General features: G+C 56.0%; 1 protein-coding gene across 3 annotated transcripts in view; it reads left to right on the forward strand.

The window, feature by feature from the left end:
* Positions 1–17,459, forward strand: part of ITPR3 (inositol 1,4,5-trisphosphate receptor type 3) — a 64,475-nt gene that overhangs the window by 33,358 nt on the left and 13,658 nt on the right. For all 3 annotated transcript variants that reach the window (XR_004313533.1, XM_032462841.1, XM_032462840.1), the window contains exons 14-35: positions 177–318; positions 1,645–1,806; positions 2,335–2,507; positions 3,043–3,162; positions 3,564–3,746; positions 4,694–4,945; positions 5,031–5,175; positions 5,683–5,824; positions 6,546–6,745; positions 7,905–8,034; positions 8,543–8,600; positions 9,817–9,982; positions 10,944–11,108; positions 11,185–11,259; positions 11,699–11,824; positions 12,575–12,697; positions 12,785–12,985; positions 14,026–14,277; positions 14,577–14,702; positions 14,831–14,956; positions 16,228–16,348; positions 16,901–17,091. Coding sequence is in view for 2 of the 3 variants with exons in the window: in XM_032462841.1 (XP_032318732.1) it covers positions 177–318; positions 1,645–1,806; positions 2,335–2,507; positions 3,043–3,162; positions 3,564–3,746; positions 4,694–4,945; positions 5,031–5,175; positions 5,683–5,824; positions 6,546–6,745; positions 7,905–8,034; positions 8,543–8,600; positions 9,817–9,982; positions 10,944–11,108; positions 11,185–11,259; positions 11,699–11,824; positions 12,575–12,697; positions 12,785–12,985; positions 14,026–14,277; positions 14,577–14,702; positions 14,831–14,956; positions 16,228–16,348; positions 16,901–17,091 (3,379 nt within the window). In the remaining variant the exon portion in view is untranslated. The remainder of the gene's footprint in view (positions 1–176; positions 319–1,644; positions 1,807–2,334; positions 2,508–3,042; positions 3,163–3,563; positions 3,747–4,693; positions 4,946–5,030; positions 5,176–5,682; positions 5,825–6,545; positions 6,746–7,904; positions 8,035–8,542; positions 8,601–9,816; positions 9,983–10,943; positions 11,109–11,184; positions 11,260–11,698; positions 11,825–12,574; positions 12,698–12,784; positions 12,986–14,025; positions 14,278–14,576; positions 14,703–14,830; positions 14,957–16,227; positions 16,349–16,900; positions 17,092–17,459) is intronic.

Genomic DNA, 17,459 nt, shown 5'->3' on the forward strand with positions numbered 1-17,459 from the left:
CTGGGTGAATCTGGGGAGAGCAATCAAAGGCAAGTGATGGGCTCTGTGCGGTGATGGCGGGGCCGGCCCATGGGAAAGGGCTGGTTGCTCGAGGGGAGCACATGTAGGGGGCTAGTTCCGGGGTATTCCTGGGGTTGGCACCGCACACCCGTGATCCCTGGTGTCCCTTCGTGAAGGTTTGTCATCCAGCTGCTGGAGGACCTGGTGTTCTTCGTCAGCGACGTCCCCAACAATGGGCAGAATGTGTTGGACATCATGGTCACCAAGCCCAACCGGGAACGGCAGAAGCTGATGAGGGAGCAGAACATCCTCAAACAGGTGCCTACCCTATGCACATGCGTGGGGGGTGGGCAGGCCTCAGGGAAGGGCCGGTGACCAGGGAACAGGTCACCTTTTTAATCTGTTTGCCTTTTCCCATCTCCGGCTGAGCTGCAGTCTCCTTGACATTTCTCATTGCTCCTCCTTTTTTTTTTTTTCTAAAAAAAAGATATTTATTCACCTCTTACCATGTGCCAGGCCTTGCCCTAAGTGCCCTACAGGAATTGACACATTCGATCCTCCCAACCTGGGGAGGTCCTATTATCCCCATTTTACCATAAGGAAACGGGCACACACTGGTTGGAGTAACTTGACAAGAGTCCACAGCTCAGAAGCAGCAGGGCCAGTATGTGCACTCAGATGTCAGGTCCAGAACTTGTGCTTTCAAAAAAATTTTTTCTAAATTTTTAGTATGAAAAATTTTGAATATGGAGAAAATATTGGAAGAATACTACAACAAGAGCTGCCTGCATTCACTTGTTAACGTTGTGCCAGTTTGGCTTTGTGTAACTACATCTCCACATCCATCCTTCCATCCATGCATTTCAAAAGAGGGTGCACCTCACCCCTAAATTTTTTCAGCCCACCTCTCCTAAGAATAAAAGAACTGTTTTATAGAGCACAGAACCATTATCACACCTAAGGAAGTTAGCAGCAATACCCAGTCCATATCAAGTTTCTCTATTTTTCCTAAAATGTCTTTAACAGGTTTTTTTACTTTTTTTTTTTTTTTAATGGCAGTACTAGGGATTGAACCCAGTACCTGGTACATGCTAAGCATGCACTTTACTGATGAGCTATACCATCCCCTCCTAACATGTCTTTTAAAGGTCTTTTTTTTTTTTTTGGAGCCAGGATCCAGCTAAGATTTTCTCATTCCATTTGATTCTGGCTCTTTGGTGTCTGTTCTAGAACAAGTTTTCACCCACACCTAGTTCCCACATTACACCTTTTTTTTGGACAAAGCAGGCCTGTGTCTCACATTGTAAGCTCTGGCCACACCGGCCTGGCCTGTCTTTTCTCTGAGCTTCAGACCCCTGAGCTGTGTGACCCTCGGCTCTTCCCCCAGAGGCTGAGCCAGGCCCAGGATCAACTAGAATTCACATGGGGGAGGAATGGGCAGGCTGAGGCCAGTGTCAGGATTCTGGACAAGAGAGGGAAGTGAGGGCTAGAACTGGAGCTGATTGGGGCGGGGGTCGGGGGGGAGGACTGGGGTTATGGTCCAATGTAGTATCACCCCGGGGTTAATGGGGGGTGGCCTTGGGGCAGGGTCAGTTTGGGGCTTAGGATTCCTGGGATAACTCCTCACTCTCCCTGGTCCCCTAGATCTTTGGCATTCTGAAGGCCCCATTCCGAGACAAGGGTGGGGAGGGCCCTCTGGTGCGGCTGGAGGAGCTGTCAGACCAGAAGAACGCCCCGTACCAGCACATGTTCCGCCTGTGCTACCGTGTGCTGCGCCACTCCCAGGAGGACTACCGCAAGAACCAGGTGGGCCGCCGCTGCCCTGGCCTGGTGCCCCCCTCACCTGCTGGCCGGCTCCCTTCCTCCCTCCCTCCCTCATGCTTTCATTCACTCAGCAGATACTTACTGAGGCTCACACACTGTGTGGCAGGCGCTGTTTTAGGCCCTGAGGATATGGTAGGGAACCACACAGTAGAGTCGTCCTCCCAGAGCACAGCCTGACTCCGCTGAGAGGGGTCTCATGCTGGGTTTCATGCTCTGTGTTGCTGTCTTGAAATTTTTCATGTTTTGAACAAGAGTCCTGCTATTTCAATTTTACTGGGGCCCCTGAGGCCCCTTGCTCAAGGAGGTTTCCCTCTGGTGGGAGACAGATGGTAAGCTAGGTAACTATTACATAAACCTACTCCTCTGCCCAGGGCTGGCTTCCTCTCCAGGACCCCTTACCTTCCTCAGGTTGGGGTCCCCTGCCGGTGTCTGGTCCCAGTCTGGAGTCCAGGGGCAGTGTTCTGGAGCAGAGCTAGGCTCCCCATGACCCCCAGCCCACCTGTCCCCCAGGAGCACATCGCCAAGCAGTTTGGGATGATGCAGTCCCAGATCGGCTATGACATCCTGGCTGAAGACACCATCACTGCCCTGCTGCACAACAACCGCAAGCTCCTGGAGAAGCACATCACCAAGACGGAGGTGGAGACCTTCGTCAGCCTGGTGCGGAAGAATCGGGAACCCAGGTGGGCCCGCCCCTCCCCCGCCACACCCACTCCCTCCCCGCTCCCACTGCTGCCCAGGGGAGAAAGTCCCCATGCTGGCTGTTAAATACTGAAATCCTTCTGCACTTGTTGGTAAACTGCCACCTCTCTGAGGCCCTGCCAACCCCAAGCCCCTCCCTAGGTCCTGTCCCAAATTTGGAGGGTTGACTCCTGGTACAGTAGGAGGTGCCCAGACTCTTCTCTGGCAGCAAAGTCAGTGCCTGCATTGAACCAGTTAAATATTTGAAATATCACTCCTGTCCTTGTGCCTCCTTTACTCCGACCCCCTGGACTCCCATGTAGCCAACCCCGCTGCGTGTGGTGATGCCCGTAGATTGTCCATCCCTGGGCATCTGGGAGTCCATACCCCCATCTTTAAGCTTTAGGGAGGGAGCAGGAGCAGTAAACTCCAGGTTTCAGGGAGCCGATGCTGCCAGCTGCAGGAGCAGGAGGGGGGGCTTTGCCACCCCTGGGGGCTGTCTCTGAGCTCCTCCTCCACCTGCTGTCACCACCCCAGGTTCCTGGACTACCTCTCCGACCTGTGTGTGTCCAACCACATCGCCATCCCTGTCACCCAGGAGCTCATCTGCAAGTGTGTCCTGGACCCCAAGAACAGCGACATCCTCATTCAGACCGAGTGAGCCATCTGCACAGTCTCCCACCCACAGCTCAGCATCCCACACAGGGCTCCACCCTGCCCAACTCCCCAGCCACCTTATAGCTGGGACCCTGTCTGGGTTCAGGCTGGAGCTGGCAACCCTGCTTTCAGCAGACATGTACCCAGTGCCTACTGTGTGCCTGGCACTGTGTGGGGAAGGGGGATGAGCCCAGGCCCCTGCCTTCCAGAAGCTCATGGTCTGTTTGAGGTCCCTTGCTGGTCCCTAGCAGGGGAGACAGCCTGGGAGCCTGACTGGCACCCGCCCAGCTCCAGGAGGGGAGGTCTGTGTGGCTGGGCGCGCTTATGCTCCCGAAGGGTTCTGGGCCTGGGGTCCTGCCCCAGACCCCGCTCCCAGTGATAGGGGTGCCATCGGTCTGCAGGCTTCGGCCCGTGAAGGAGATGGCGCAGTCCCACGAGTACCTGAGCATTGAGTACTCAGAGGAGGAAGTGTGGCTGACTTGGACTGACCGGAACAACGAACACCACGAGAAGAGCGTGAGGCAGCTGGCCCAGGAGGCGCGGGCTGGCAATGCCCATGATGAGAATGTTCTCAGCTACTACAGGTGCCCTTCAGGGCCTGTGGCCTCCTCGGGGTCCTCAGCCAGGCACTGCCCAGAGACGAGCTCTGGCATTTTCGAGGGGGTTCCTGCTTCCACTCACCAGCCAGGCAGCCTCCACCAGGGAGGCCAAGTGAAGGGCGACTGTGAGGCCCAAGGAGCACTGGGTGGCCCAAGGCCAGGCTCGTACAGTGACCAGGCCTGAGAGGGACCCACACTTGTCTCCATACATATATATTTAAAAAATAAGAATATGAGAACACTCATCAGATGCTCGCTCTCTCTCAGGCACTGGTCAAAACACTTTACCTGATCACTCATTTCAGCTTCAGGACAGCCCTGTGAAGTAAGGACTATCAGTCATTACCCTCATTGTAAGGTTGGGGAGACAGGCAGAGAGGTGAAGGAACTTGTCCAAGGTTACATGGCTATAAGTCTGGAGCCACAGTCCAAACCCAGGCCGCTGGCCCTGGAGCCCATGGTAGGTAATGCAAGAACTCTGAGGGGGACACAGAGGGCATGACCCCATGCAGAACAAAGCTTCCTGCAGCTCTCATTTCTGTAGCTCTACCATCAAGGTTCCTGCACCTTTTCCCAGGCGCTCACCCTCCCCTCTTCTCTCTCCCAGTCTTACCCTCAATCCCCTACCCCAGGAGGGTTCCTCTCACCGAACTCTTCTCCCCTCTTCCCCTCCCAACCATCCTTCTTGCCATGAAGACCTGTTCTGACTGAGTCATAAAGCACCCTCCTCAGCAAGATGGGGGAGAGCTGCCATCACTCATAATTCCAGATTGGGTTTCCGTTCACTTGTCTTATTCAGAATCGCATCCTTTGTTTTGTGTTCAGTGGCTGGTGCACAGTTTAACCTAAGTCCCTTGCCACATCCTCGAGCCTGTGCTGGCAGCCCTCGTGAGCCCACCTACCATGTTCTCACCCTCCTCCCTGCCCCGCAGGTACCAGCTGAAGCTCTTTGCCCGCATGTGCCTGGACCGGCAGTACCTGGCCATTGATGAGATCTCCCAGCAGCTGGGCGTAGACCTGATCTTCCTGTGCATGGCCGACGAGATGTTGCCCTTTGACCTGCGCGCCTCCTTCTGCCACCTGATGTTGCACGTGCACGTGGACCGCGACCCCCAGGAGCTGGTCACACCCGTCAAGTTCGCCCGCCTCTGGACTGAGATCCCCACGGCCATCACCATCAAGGAGTGAGATGGGAGGAGGGTGAGCAGGGCAAGGCGGGAGGGAGGGAGAATCTCAGGGACCCTCACCCCCAACTGCCTTCATCTCCAGCTATGATTCCAACCTCAACGCCTCCCGAGACGACAAGAAGAACAAGTTTGCCAGCACCATGGAGTTCGTGGAGGACTACCTCAACAACGTGGTCAGCGAGGCCGTGCCCTTTGCCAACGAGGAAAAGAACAAGCTCACCTTCGAGGTGGGCTGGGGCTCAGTGAGGCGCTGGCTCGCTCTCTTCTCAGGCCTGCGTCACTTGCTTCCCTCAGTGTCACCCGCCAGTGCAGGGAGACCCCGTAGACCACTGGGAGTCTCCAAGATGGAGACTCCTCTCATTGACGCTTGGGTGAGGGCTGCCTCCCCTTTGTCCACTCAGCCTGTCAGCCCAGGGCTGGATCGCAGGCCCTTGGCAGGAGCCACCCCCTACTTCCTGCATTTCTGCCCTATCCTCCTCACAGTAGCCTCCTCTGCAGACCTGTCTTCTTCAGTAACCCACTGGGGCCAGGCTACTCCTGACTGGGATCCTTGGTTCCATGTCCACACAGCCCGGACATCCTAAAGCCTTTCCCAAGGAATTTATTCCTCTTTACACCCGCTTTGCCTGGTTTCCTTGGCTGGCCTGACCCCACAAAGACACGCCCTCCACAAACCCCACCCACCACGCTTTGGCCCTGCTCACACTCACTTCGGCCCCGCCCCCTTTCTGCAGGTGGTCAGCCTGGCGCACAATCTCATCTACTTTGGCTTCTACAGCTTCAGCGAGCTGCTGCGGCTCACACGCACACTGCTGGGCATCATCGACTGCGTGCAAGCCCCACCAGCCATGCTGCAGGCCTACGAGGACTCAGGCGGTGAGGCTTTGCTCCGCCCCGGCCATCCACCATCCACCACCCACTGTAGCGATCCTCAGTCTTATCTTAGCACCGGAAGTCCTCTCTGATCAACCTTCCCATGCTGCCTGCCTCCTGGTTCTGCTGCAGCAGGGGCGTCTTGGACCCCAGTCCCCTCCAGCCTTGGCTGGACCAGAGTGGTCCCCTGCTCAGGTGGTCTGGGCAAGTTGCCTTCCAGCACAGCCTGGTCCAGAGGGAGATAATGAGGCTCTGCTTGGGAAGCTCCCAGCCAGATCTGGAGACACACCCTGCTGTCAAAGAACAACCATCTGAGAGGAAACACAGCCCTGCTGTGTCAGTGTGAGGAGAAAGGGGCAGTCTGAGGGATGAGTCACAGCCCTGCCCTCTTGGACACCCGCTGGCAGCATAAACTCATCTAGACAAAAGTGCATAAAGACTGACCCCTGGTTTTTAGTGCTCTGCACACAGTGTCCCCTTGGCCCCTATGCTCTGTAGCAGCTCTCGTGACTTGCACAGGAGCATCCTCACTGATCTTCCTGCACAGTTCACCTTTGCCCTGGCCCTCCCTTTTTTCCCAGATTTGGCTTAAGGCACACCTCCCCCAGGAGGCCTTCCTGGGTTAGCCTTGCCCCTTCCTTGCCCCTTTGCTATGCAGCTGATGGAGATAGCCTGGGTGCTGCTGCTGTGCACCCTCTGTGACCCCCTTCTCCCCACTCTGTAGGCAAGAACGTGCGGCGGTCCATCCAGGGCATGGGGCACATGATGTCCACCATGGTGCTGAGCCGCAAGCAGTCTGTCTTTGGTGCCCCCAGCCTGTCTGCTGGCGCAGGTGCCCCTGAGTCACTGGACAGAAGCAAGTTCGAGGAGAATGAAGACATTGTGGTGATGGAGACCAAACTGAAGATTCTGGAAATTTTGCAGGTGGCCGGGCCAGCAGCATGGTGGGCGGTTCTGGGAACAGAGCGGGAGGGTGGAGGCTGGTTCAGGAAAGTTAAGCAGGGTGAACCTCACTCAGGTCACAGTATCTGGTATGGAGAGGCCCCACAATGAGCTCTGTCTGGCCCACTGATTTTCAAAGTGTGGTCTTCAGCCTCACCTGGGAACTTAGAAATGGAGGTTCTTTGGCCCTTCCTGAGACTTGAGGATCAGAAACACTGGAGGTGGGGCCCATAGTCTGTGCTGTGACAAGCCCTTCCAGTGATTCTGTTGTGTGCTAAAGTCTAGCTCCATCCCCACATTGTACAGATGAGGAAAGGGAAGTGGGGGAGGGGACTCGCCCATGGTCATACAGATTTTGAAGCAGAGCTAGAGATTTGAGAGCCCATCTCTTAGTGGGGTGGACACAGTCATCCCTCTTGGGGTTAAGACTCCCCTGCAACATTTGGGGAAGGGGCTGTTAGTGTCCAGAGGAGGAATAAGGACCCTGACTTCTGCTGTCCTGCCACCAGGGGACAGGAAAGGTAATACAGTGACCTCCATGGGCAGCCAGTCTGGGCAGGGCCTGGTCAAGGGAGTCGGAAGAGGGGGCTTCTGACTCATTCTGGGGCTTTCTAGATCTGAGTCCTGGGTGTGGCCAGAGGCTCTGTACCCCATTCGGGGAGAGGATAGAGGCCATTCGGTGGTGCCTGCAAACCCTGTGTCCTCACCCCCTACCTCATGGAGGCCTCTCCTGCTCCCCAACAGTCCTTGGTTCCCTCCTGTCCCCTGGGAGCCCCAGCGTCTGTTTGGCAGTGCAGGATAGGAGAAAAGAGTTGGCCTTTGGACCTGGGGAGCTTCCTTCCCTTTCCTGTTAGTGTCCAGCCTGGGAAAGCAGGACTGAGTGGGCTGGGAGAGGGTGTCTGTCTCATTCTAAGAGGAAGTGCCATCCCCATGGCTGGGGCAGGAGCTGGGTGGAGGGCACTTGGGACCCCCCTAGGGAGAGTCTTGATGTGTTTGGTTGTGATGTCCCACAGCATCCCTGAACATCTGTGCTGAGTTCCCTGAGGGCCAGAGCTCGTTTAGGGTAGCCCCTCACCCCTCCTGGAGGACTGGCCTCCTGATTTCAGACCGGCCCTCACCCCATCCTCTCCCTCTTCTCCAGTTCATCCTCAATGTCCGCCTGGATTACCGCATCTCCTACCTATTGTCTGTCTTCAAGAAGGAGTTTGTGGAGGTGTTTCCCATGCAGGACAGCGGGGCCGATGGCACAGCCCCTGCCTTCGACTCCACCAGTGAGCCCCCACCCCTGCCTTCACCTTGTCTTCAGGCTGAGGCTGTGTGACTCGCCCAGGGGTCCACAGCAGTGAGCTGCCGCCTGGGGTCACCCCGGCCAGCTCACCAGCCCTGTCCATTTCCCAATCCGCAAGGACCTTTCCTCTACATTATTTAATTTAATTGCCCCAGTGAGGGGGGAAGGGTGGGGGTCAACCCCTCCATTTCCTAAATGGGGAAACAGCAGGCCCATAGAGGGGCAGGGACTTGACTGAGATCACAGCCAGAGGCTAAGCCAGACCAGCACCCTCAGCTCAGAACTCTGCTCGCCCCTGCAGGGCAGTGGGGCTGTTCTGGTCCCTGTCCTGGTTGGTTCCACCTCTGCCCCTGGAAAAGGCAGGCAGCGGGGCTGCCACCTGGCCAGCATGGGGAAGGGAGTGGCTTGGGCTTCTCCTTGCTTCCTCTCCCCTGTGCTCCCATCTTTCCTGCACATGGAGCTGCCATCTGCCCCTCTCTTGCTCCCCACAGCTGCCAACATGAACCTGGATCGCATCGGGGAGCAGGCAGAGGCCATGTTTGGAGTAGGGTGAGGACAAGGTTGAGGGTGGGGGGTTATGGATGGGGTTGGGTGAGTGATGCAGGCTTGTAGACCCCCTGTAAGGTTGGTCTGGATTTCCTGAGGCTGGGGGCTGGTCCCTCCCTCTTTGGTCATTGCCCCTGGAGACCCTTACCAGGCTCTGGGGTGGGGGGTCCCCTGGCTTTGTGCTCTGATCCTCCTTTGCCTGCCTGGTCCCCAGTAATATAGGGGCTACTTGGGCCCCAGTGTGATCTTGGTCATCCCCCTGCCTCCACTCAGGGCGATCGTGCCTCTGTTTGAGTGTCAGGACTTGGGCAGGGTAGCTGGAGGGAGAGGAATGTCCCTGTGTCTTACAACAGGGAGGGCAGCCTGCTCTACAGGGGCCTAGAATTGAGGGGGAATCACCTCAGGAGTTGGGGGCTCTTACCTATTTCTGTGCCATGCCCTTGGTGTCTGGTGAAGCCTTTGGACCTCTCCTGGGAATGGTGTTTTTAAATTTATAAAATAATGAACACACAATTAGAAAGGAAACTAATGGCACTGAGATGCAGTTATCAAAATATTGAAGAAAACAAATTTGAAGTGACAGTTATATATGTGCCTCTTTATTAATACATTAAATAACAGGCTGTGCCTGGGGTGTAATTAGTACCATTACTTCAAAGTCGTGATGAATATAAACGATATTTTGCAATTTCTGTAACAACTCTGAGGTGATGTGCAAACATCTGTGATTTTTATCGGTGACAAAGTCACAGGTACTACTAATTTTTTCTCACTGAAGGAAATGCTACATCCTGGCGAGAGGTGGGTAAAAATACAGTTTTTTTCTCCACCTCCATTCATGACCCCAGCTTCTATCTGTGAATCCCTTGGGGGTGTCTGCGGGTCCCCTGTGAAGATTTCTTGCTTTGGTTTCTTAATCAAGGGGGGTCCTGCGGGACCTCAGTGGACATGGGGATCGTTTGGGGTGCTCAGGGCAGTGGCTGTTTACAAACTGATGAGGAAATGTCAGTATTTTGTTTTTAATGGAGGTGCTGAGGATTGAACCCAGGCCCTTGTGCGTGCTAGGCACACGCTCTACCACTGAGCTATACCCTCCCCCAAAGTCAGTGCTTTTACACAGTGTTATGCTGAGTGCTATCACTGCTAAGTGGGTGGCAGGGAGCCTGCTGGCCCCCTGGGGTAGAAAGGAGGTGCCAACTGTGCCCGCTCCCTGCTGCAGGAAGACGAGCAGCATGCTGGAGGTGGACGACGAGGGTGGCCGCATGTTCCTGCGCGTGCTCATCCACCTCACCATGCACGACTACGCGCCGCTGGTCTCGGGGGCCCTGCAGCTGCTCTTCAAGCACTTCAGCCAGCGCCAGGAGGCCATGCACACCTTCAAGCAGGTGCTGCCCCCGCCGGAGCACCTGGCCCTCAGGGAGCAGGGAGGAGGCTTGAGGGGCTTCCTGGGGACCAGAGGGCCACCTGACCTGGGCATTGAGCAGGCGGGATACCTTGGCCACACTCTGGGCACTGAGGATAAACCAGGATGGAGCAGTTCACAGCACAGGGGCAGCTTGAAATGCATGTCTGGGGTTTTTGGCCTGGCTGAGCTCCTTAAAGGTGGGAGCCGCGTCTTGGCCACCTTTCTCTCCTCTCAGCCTGGCTCAAGTTCTGTTATTTCTTATGATGCAGACAGTACTCTACAGTTTGCAAACTCTGTTGCATGCACCTTTGCTGTGTGCTTCAAATCATGCCTGGCATGTAGTCACCAAAGGGACTGGTTTTGTTATTGTGATGTCATGCGGCTGCAGTCTTGACAGCTCCCTCTGAGATGGGACTGGTGTTTAACGAGGGCTCGCTGTGTGCCAGGTACTGAGTGTTAGACTTGCATCCATGGAATTCTTGAAGCAGCCCTGACAACGTGGTTTATACTCTCATTCCCATCTTACAGTTGGGAGAAATTGAGGCCCAGCGAGCTTTCCTCCCTTACCCACTGACCCAGAGCGGGTAAGGTGGAGACAGTCAGGATTCAGTGATGCCAGGTTGCTTTGCCCTGCCCTGTTTGGGTTTTGGGTAAACAAGTGACAGGCCACAGTAGCATGTGACACAAATCAGTGAGTAACTGAAGCAGGTGACAAGGCAGCTCATGGTTGTGGATGCAGGGAAATCTGTGGCCATCAGGGAAGGCTTTCTGGAGGCAGTGGACTTAGAGAAGAGCCATAAACACTGAGTAGGATTGGCTGGATGGAGTGGAGATGCTAGGAGCAGAGAGAGCCCTGGACTTGTGAAGGTGCAGGGAGTCTCTACAAAGCAGTGGACCTGGAGGTGCCTGTCCCACCAGGCAAGCCCGTCCTTGACCTTCAGGTGCAGCTGCTGATCTCAGCCCAGGACGTGGAGAACTACAAGGTGATCAAGTCAGAGCTGGACCGGCTGCGGACCATGGTGGAGAAGTCGGAGCTGTGGGTGGACAAGAAGGGCAGCGGCAAGGGCGAGGAGGTGGAGGCAGGTGCCGCCAAGGACAAGAAGGAGGTGAGTGGGGCGTGGGAGCTATGGCGGGGCTCCCTGTGAGGCTGGGCCTGGCTGATCCCCTCCTCTGTGCCCCCAGCGGCCCACTGATGAGGAGGGCTTTCTGCACCCGCCGGGGGAGAAGAGCAGTGAGAACTACCAGATCGTCAAGGGGGTGAGTGGACAGGGTCCCCGGGTGGGGTCTGCAGGCCTGTCTGCCCTGGAGGCCCCGGCCCGACCTCTTCCGCCTTATACTCTGCTGGCCGCTGGCCCGTAAGATAACTTCCAGCTTTCCCTAAGTGTTTGGAACAACTCTGCCAAGGTCCAGATGGAATTATTTTAAAGCTGAAAGAATTTAATGAAACTCTATTTCACAGTCATATTCTATTTACTTTTATGGGTGGAATCAGGCTTTTAGGGCTTCCCTGCCTTGTGGCAGTGATCCAACCCAGCAGCCACGCCTTCTTCCCTCTCTGTCCCCGGTGTGAGCTGGGATTCAGCTCTGGTTGGCAGGGGACTCGAACCCGCTGGTGGGGTGGGCTGGGCAGTGGGAGAAGCTTGAGGAAGTGGGAAGGGGCTCTCGGCTCACCCTCCCCTCCCCTCCCCTCCCCCAGATCCTGGAGCGGCTGAACAAGATGTGCGGTGTCGGGGAGCAGATGAGAAAGAAACAGCAGCGGCTGCTCAAGAACATGGATGCCCACAAGGTCATGCTGGACCTGCTGCAGATCCCCTATGACAAGGTGACCCCTGACTTCTGACCTCTGACTCCCCTGGGCACTTCACCCCAAATCCTGACCCAACCTAACCCCTAAAGCTGACCTGACCCAGCCTTGCCCTGACCTTTCATCTTGGCCGGCCCCAGATACCTTGACCCCTGAATCCAGTCTTAGTATCATCTTGCTCTTTGACCTTCTCTCCCTCACCCTGATCCACTTTGACCTTGAATTGACTCCAGCCTCACCCTGATTCTTGACCCTGACCCCAGCTTCTGTTTCCCTCTCGGGTCTTATCCTCATAATCTCGGCTTCATTTAAACCTTTGACCTTCACCCTCCTTATCTGACTCATGTTGACCCTAATCTGACCCTAGCTTCTCTTTAACCCATGATATCAACTCTGTCCTCATCTTGACTCTTGACTTTGATTTTTCACCCTAGCCTCTCCCTGACCTCTTACTCTGACTGTCCTCAAGCCCACCCTGGTCCCTCACCTTGACCGACCTTGGTCTTGCTAAGTCCCAAGCCTCCCCTCACTCTTTATCCTGACCCCTTAGCCTTGCTTCCCCACTCCAGCCTCATCTCAACCCCTGACCCTTAGTCCTTTACACATTTCCATATCCTGACCCACCTTGGACCTGGCCGCCTTGTGGTCCCAATCCTGAGCCGTGACCCCCCCCCCACCCTCACCCCCATCTGAGCTCTGGCCCCAGACCTGGCCTCACCTTCCTCAGGTGGCCAGCCCAGCACCCTCTCCCCTCCTCTCCACTTCCAGGGCGATGCCAAGATGATGGAGATTCTGCGCTACACACACCAGTTCCTGCAGAAGTTCTGCGCGGGGAACCCCGGCAACCAGGCCCTGCTGCACAAGCACCTGCATCTCTTCCTCACGCCGGGGGTGAGGGTGTGGGGCTGGGGCACCTGAGTGGGGTGGGTAGGGTGGGGCCCGGACCCCCTGTTTGATAGACACCCTACCCACCCGCAGCTGCTGGAGGCGGAGACCATGCAGCACATCTTCCTGAACAACTATCAGCTCTGTTCCGAGATCGGTGAGCCCGTGTTGCAGCACTTCGTGCACCTGCTGGCCACCCACGGGCGCCACGTGCAGTACCTGGACTTCCTGCACACCGTCATCAAGGCCGAGGGCAAGTACGTCAAGAAGTGCCAGGACATGATTATGACTGAGGTGAGGGTGGGGCTGAGGGGCGCACAGGGAACTCGGGCGGCGGGGGGCCCAGACTTTGAGAAGTCAGACCATGGGTCAGAAAAGGGACCCTGAGGTGCTGGGCTGTGGAGGGGACACAGGGGAGGACTGAGGTCACAGAGGCAGGTGTAGTAGAACTCAGGCGGCCTAACAGAACTCATGTGGGGCCCAGGGGGAGAACTTAGGTGCCTGGTAGAACTCAGATAAGGAGCCTGAAAGATCTCGAATACTCATTCCTTCATTTATCATTTACTGTCATTTATTTACAAATCATGAAGCACCTGCTGTGTGCTAAGGCCCATGCATCCCCGGGAGAAGTCAATCGAGTGCAAGCTCTGAGGGTAGGGGCACAGGGTACGGGACAGGGACCACGTTCCTTGTGCTCATTGCTAGGGCCCCAGGGTCCAGCACACAGTAGGTACTCATTAAACACGTGTTGCCTGAAGGCAAAAAATGAGGGGCTGAGTCTGAATCTGAACAGATGTGGTCTCTGTCCCGGAGTGTCTTACAGGATGAGGGGTGGGCAGGGAGAGAAAGGAGCCAGCGCTAAGGTGAGATGAGGGAATGTAATTAATGAGAAGCCGTGTTGGAAGGGCTGTGCAGTGCTAATTATTACTTGCTGTTATATTTCTGTGAATAACATAATCGCTGACATGAGAGAGATACTGTGTGCTCCTCGAGGGTTTACATTACAGCTGTGGGAGCACAGGGGAGGGAAAGCCAGGAGGGGTTGGGATTACAATGGGCTTCCTGGAGGAGGCGCCTCTGAGACCAGCCCAAGTGGGGATCTTTCCTTAGGAGAGGAGGGGACTTCCTGGGTGCTGGGCTGTGTCCCTGGTGGCAGAGGGCCTGAGACATTAGCCTAGGGCCCCAAGGGCCAGGGAACCCCAAAGACTCAGGAGAGGGTTTTCCTGAGTGTTGGGTGAGGGCTGGGGTCAGGGTACCAGCCTCTCCCTGGGGAGGGCAGATGGGTGGAGCTGGACTAAGGGGGGTCTGATGCGTGCCCCACCTCCCACCACCAGCTGACCAACGCAGGTGACGACGTGGTCGTGTTCTACAATGACAAGGCCTCACTGACTAACCTGCTGGACATGATGAAGGCCGCCCGGGATGGTGTGGAGGACCACAGCCCCCTCATGTACCACATCTCCCTGGTGGACCTGCTGGCCGCCTGTGCGGAGGGCAAGAATGTCTACACTGAGATCAAGTGCACGTCCCTACTGCCCCTGGAGGATGTGGTATCTGTGGTGACACATGAAGACTGCATCACTGAGGTGGGGCCTGTGTGGGGACCCTGGGGACTGGGGAAGGTGGCTGGAGGGTGGGGGAAGCTGCAGGGGTGAGGGGATGGTCAAGCGGGCCGAGGCAGCCACTCAGCCCTGCACAGTGGGGCAGGAGGAGGGAGGTGAGGAAAGCGGGGGAGGTGGACAGGGATTGGGAGGCGAGGGAGATGGTGGGGACATGGGTATTGGAGCAGGGGGAAGGCCAGGAGGAATCGGTGAAGGGCAGAGAAGGGGAGAGCCTGGGTGGGCACCCTGCTTGTGCCCTTGACCTCCCGGCCCCACCTGCCCAGGTGAAAATGGCCTACGTGAACTTTGTGAACCACTGCTATGTGGACACGGAGGTGGAGATGAAGGAGATCTACACCAGTAACCACATCTGGACACTCTTTGAGAACTTCACCCTGGACATGGCTCGGGTCTGTCCCCAGGGGGCTGTGGACCTGCAGGCAGACTGGTGGGGTAGGGGGTGGTGGCCTTCCCGTGGGTGGAAGTGGAGGGCCCCCAGGTGTTGGACGCCCCCAGGCATCTGTCTCTCCTACCCCAGGTCTGTAGTAAGCGTGAGAAGCGCCTGGCTGACCCCACCCTGGAGAAGTACGTGCTGACCGTCGTGCTGGATACCATCAGTGCCTTCTTCAGCTCCCCGTTCTCTGAGAATAGCACCTCCCTGCAGGTGAGCTCCTGCTGCTAGTAGCTTTTGTGCAAGGAGAAGTAGGGAGGGAAATCAGAATATATATACACACATATATTCCTATTTGCTTTTAGTGCATAGAGGTATAGCAGAAAGATATACACGTGTATTAGTTATCGATACTGAGTAACAAATTACCCCCAAATCTAGTAGTTTAAAACAAACATTTATCCTCTCACAGTTTCTGTAGGTCAGTAAGTACAGTGGGAACCATGCCATAGATCAGGGCTTCCTAAATTCATTTGCTATAATGGGTCCCGGGGTGGCAGGGACACTTGGCAGCTCCTACACATCAATGATAAGATGTGATGCTTACCGCAGTGGACAGCAGAGCGCAAGCAGTTATCAGGATAATCTGATGCACAGAATCTTTGATGTCGGCTACTTGGTCATGGTGTCCCTTGAACTGACGTAGGTAGACAGCCTTAAGTCTGCTCGTCTGTAGAAGCAGAAGAGCTCTAGGCTAGTGAACTGAAGTTTGCCTTGAATCACTGAAAGAGTCACAGCCCCTCAGTAAGTCCCCAGATTCTCAGACTTGAGGCAGGTCATAGCCTCAGAGCCCCCTGAATGAAAGAGACTCAGGTTCCCTTGAGGAAGAGCCTGCTACCCCACCTAATTCATAAAGAAGCATTGGAAGGACTCACAAGAAACCAACATAAGGGCTGCGTGTAGGTAGAAGGACTGAGGATGGAGTGGTGCGTCTGAGAGTGGCTAAAAAACATTGGGTCCTGTTCTCCCAGCAAGGATGGGTTTATTTTGACACACATGTGTTTGGGCCCTGAGGCCCTTTGGAACTATGGGACTCTGGTGATTTGTATCAGTTTTCCCAACCTCTTACCAGCCCCAGGGCAGAGCATGGGAGAATGAGGGCGATGGAGTCAAGTTTTGGGACAGGACTTCTCAAAGCATTCCTTCTTATAACCTTTTGGTTTTTGAACCATGTAAATATATCCCCTTTATACAATATTAATTTATTTAACATTTTTAAAAGGAAGAAAAGGGTCAGCAATGGGCTATAAGCCCCAGGCCTGGACCTTGGGGTGTTCTCACAGAGCTGCCGTGTACAGTTGGGCAGGTTGTGCACTGCTGAGAGGCAAGGGGGGTGGTGCCTTTTTCCAACTGGGACAAAGGCACATGGTAGGTCCTGAACCTCCACCCATGCGCATACTCAGTGGGCCCTGATCACTTGGTCTGGGGCTGTCCAGGGTGGAAGGTGGGCCAGGCTGTAGCAGCAGGTGTGTTGCCTCTTACAGACACACCAGACGATCGTGGTGCAGCTGCTGCAGTCCACCACGCGGCTGCTTGAGTGTCCGTGGCTGCAGCAGCAGCACAAGGGCTCCGTGGAAGCCTGCATCCGGACCCTCGCCATGGTGGGTGAGTGTGCCAGGGGCACTGGCCAGCTCCAACCACCCCTCCCCTCCCTTCGCCACAGGGATGCTGCCCTTCCAGTAAACACCTTATCCCTAGGCTCACCTGTCATCTGTTCCTAGGTGGTTCTCAGTAAGTCCTTCTTGGTGTCTAACTAGCATCTTAGCAGTTGAGAGAAGCTATCTACTCTGAGTCAGTTCCCTAGAGGAGAGTGCTGGGTGACATCCCCCAGCCAGAGTTTCTTATGCTTGCAAATGGTCTCAGGCAGGAAGGAGGCCTGTAGATTGTTAGGGAGAGTTAGCTAAGGGGAGAGAGGTCGGGGAGGGGTCAGAGTAGAGCCAGGGTAGAATTATAGAGGCAGAAACTCCCTCCTGTTACCCAAAAAAGGGAAGAGGGCACTTCAGTCCAAGCGGGGGCCTGGGTCGTGGCTCCTGCACCCCAGGCCCTCGGTCGAGTTCATCCTGTCCCCCAGTGCGACAGCTCTGAACTTTGCCCCTCTGGCTGGCAGACCCCCCACCCCACACCAGCCCTCCAGCACCCTGTCCCCTCTCCCCCCAGCCAAGGGCCGGGCCATCTTGCTGCCCATGGACCTGGATGCCCACATCAGCTCACTGCTCAGTAGTGGTGCCAGCTGTGTGGCTGCTGCCCAGCGGAACGCTTCCAGCTACAAGGCAGCCACGAGGGCCTTCCCCCGCGTCACTCCCACCGCCAACCAGTGGGACTACAAGAACATCATCGAGAAGCTGCAGGTGGGTATGGGGCGGCCTGGGAGCTGCTTTGGAAGGGCCTGTTCTTGGGGAGTGTCCCTTCTGTGCTGCCCACTCTTGCCAGGAAGGGGCTAGTCGGCTTGTCTCCTCCTGGGGGCTGCTAGGGGCAGGGGACTGAGGGACCCCATTCCAGGGTTGGTGCTCATGAAGGGTGTCAGGACTCCCCTCACCACGGACAGCACCTTCCTGTTTCTGAAACACACTTCTGTCCACTGTTTTGTTTGCCTGTAGAGGGGATGTGGTGGGTTATGATCCCCATGTGGCCGGATATCAAGGCCCAGAGAGGGCAAGGGGATTGCCCAAGGTCACACAGAGCTAGAGGAGAGGCTGGGAAAAGAGCCAAGTGTGTG

This window comes from Camelus ferus, chromosome 20, assembly GCF_009834535.1.
Source record: "Camelus ferus isolate YT-003-E chromosome 20, BCGSAC_Cfer_1.0, whole genome shotgun sequence".
NCBI classification, from domain to species: domain Eukaryota; kingdom Metazoa; phylum Chordata; class Mammalia; order Artiodactyla; family Camelidae; genus Camelus; species Camelus ferus.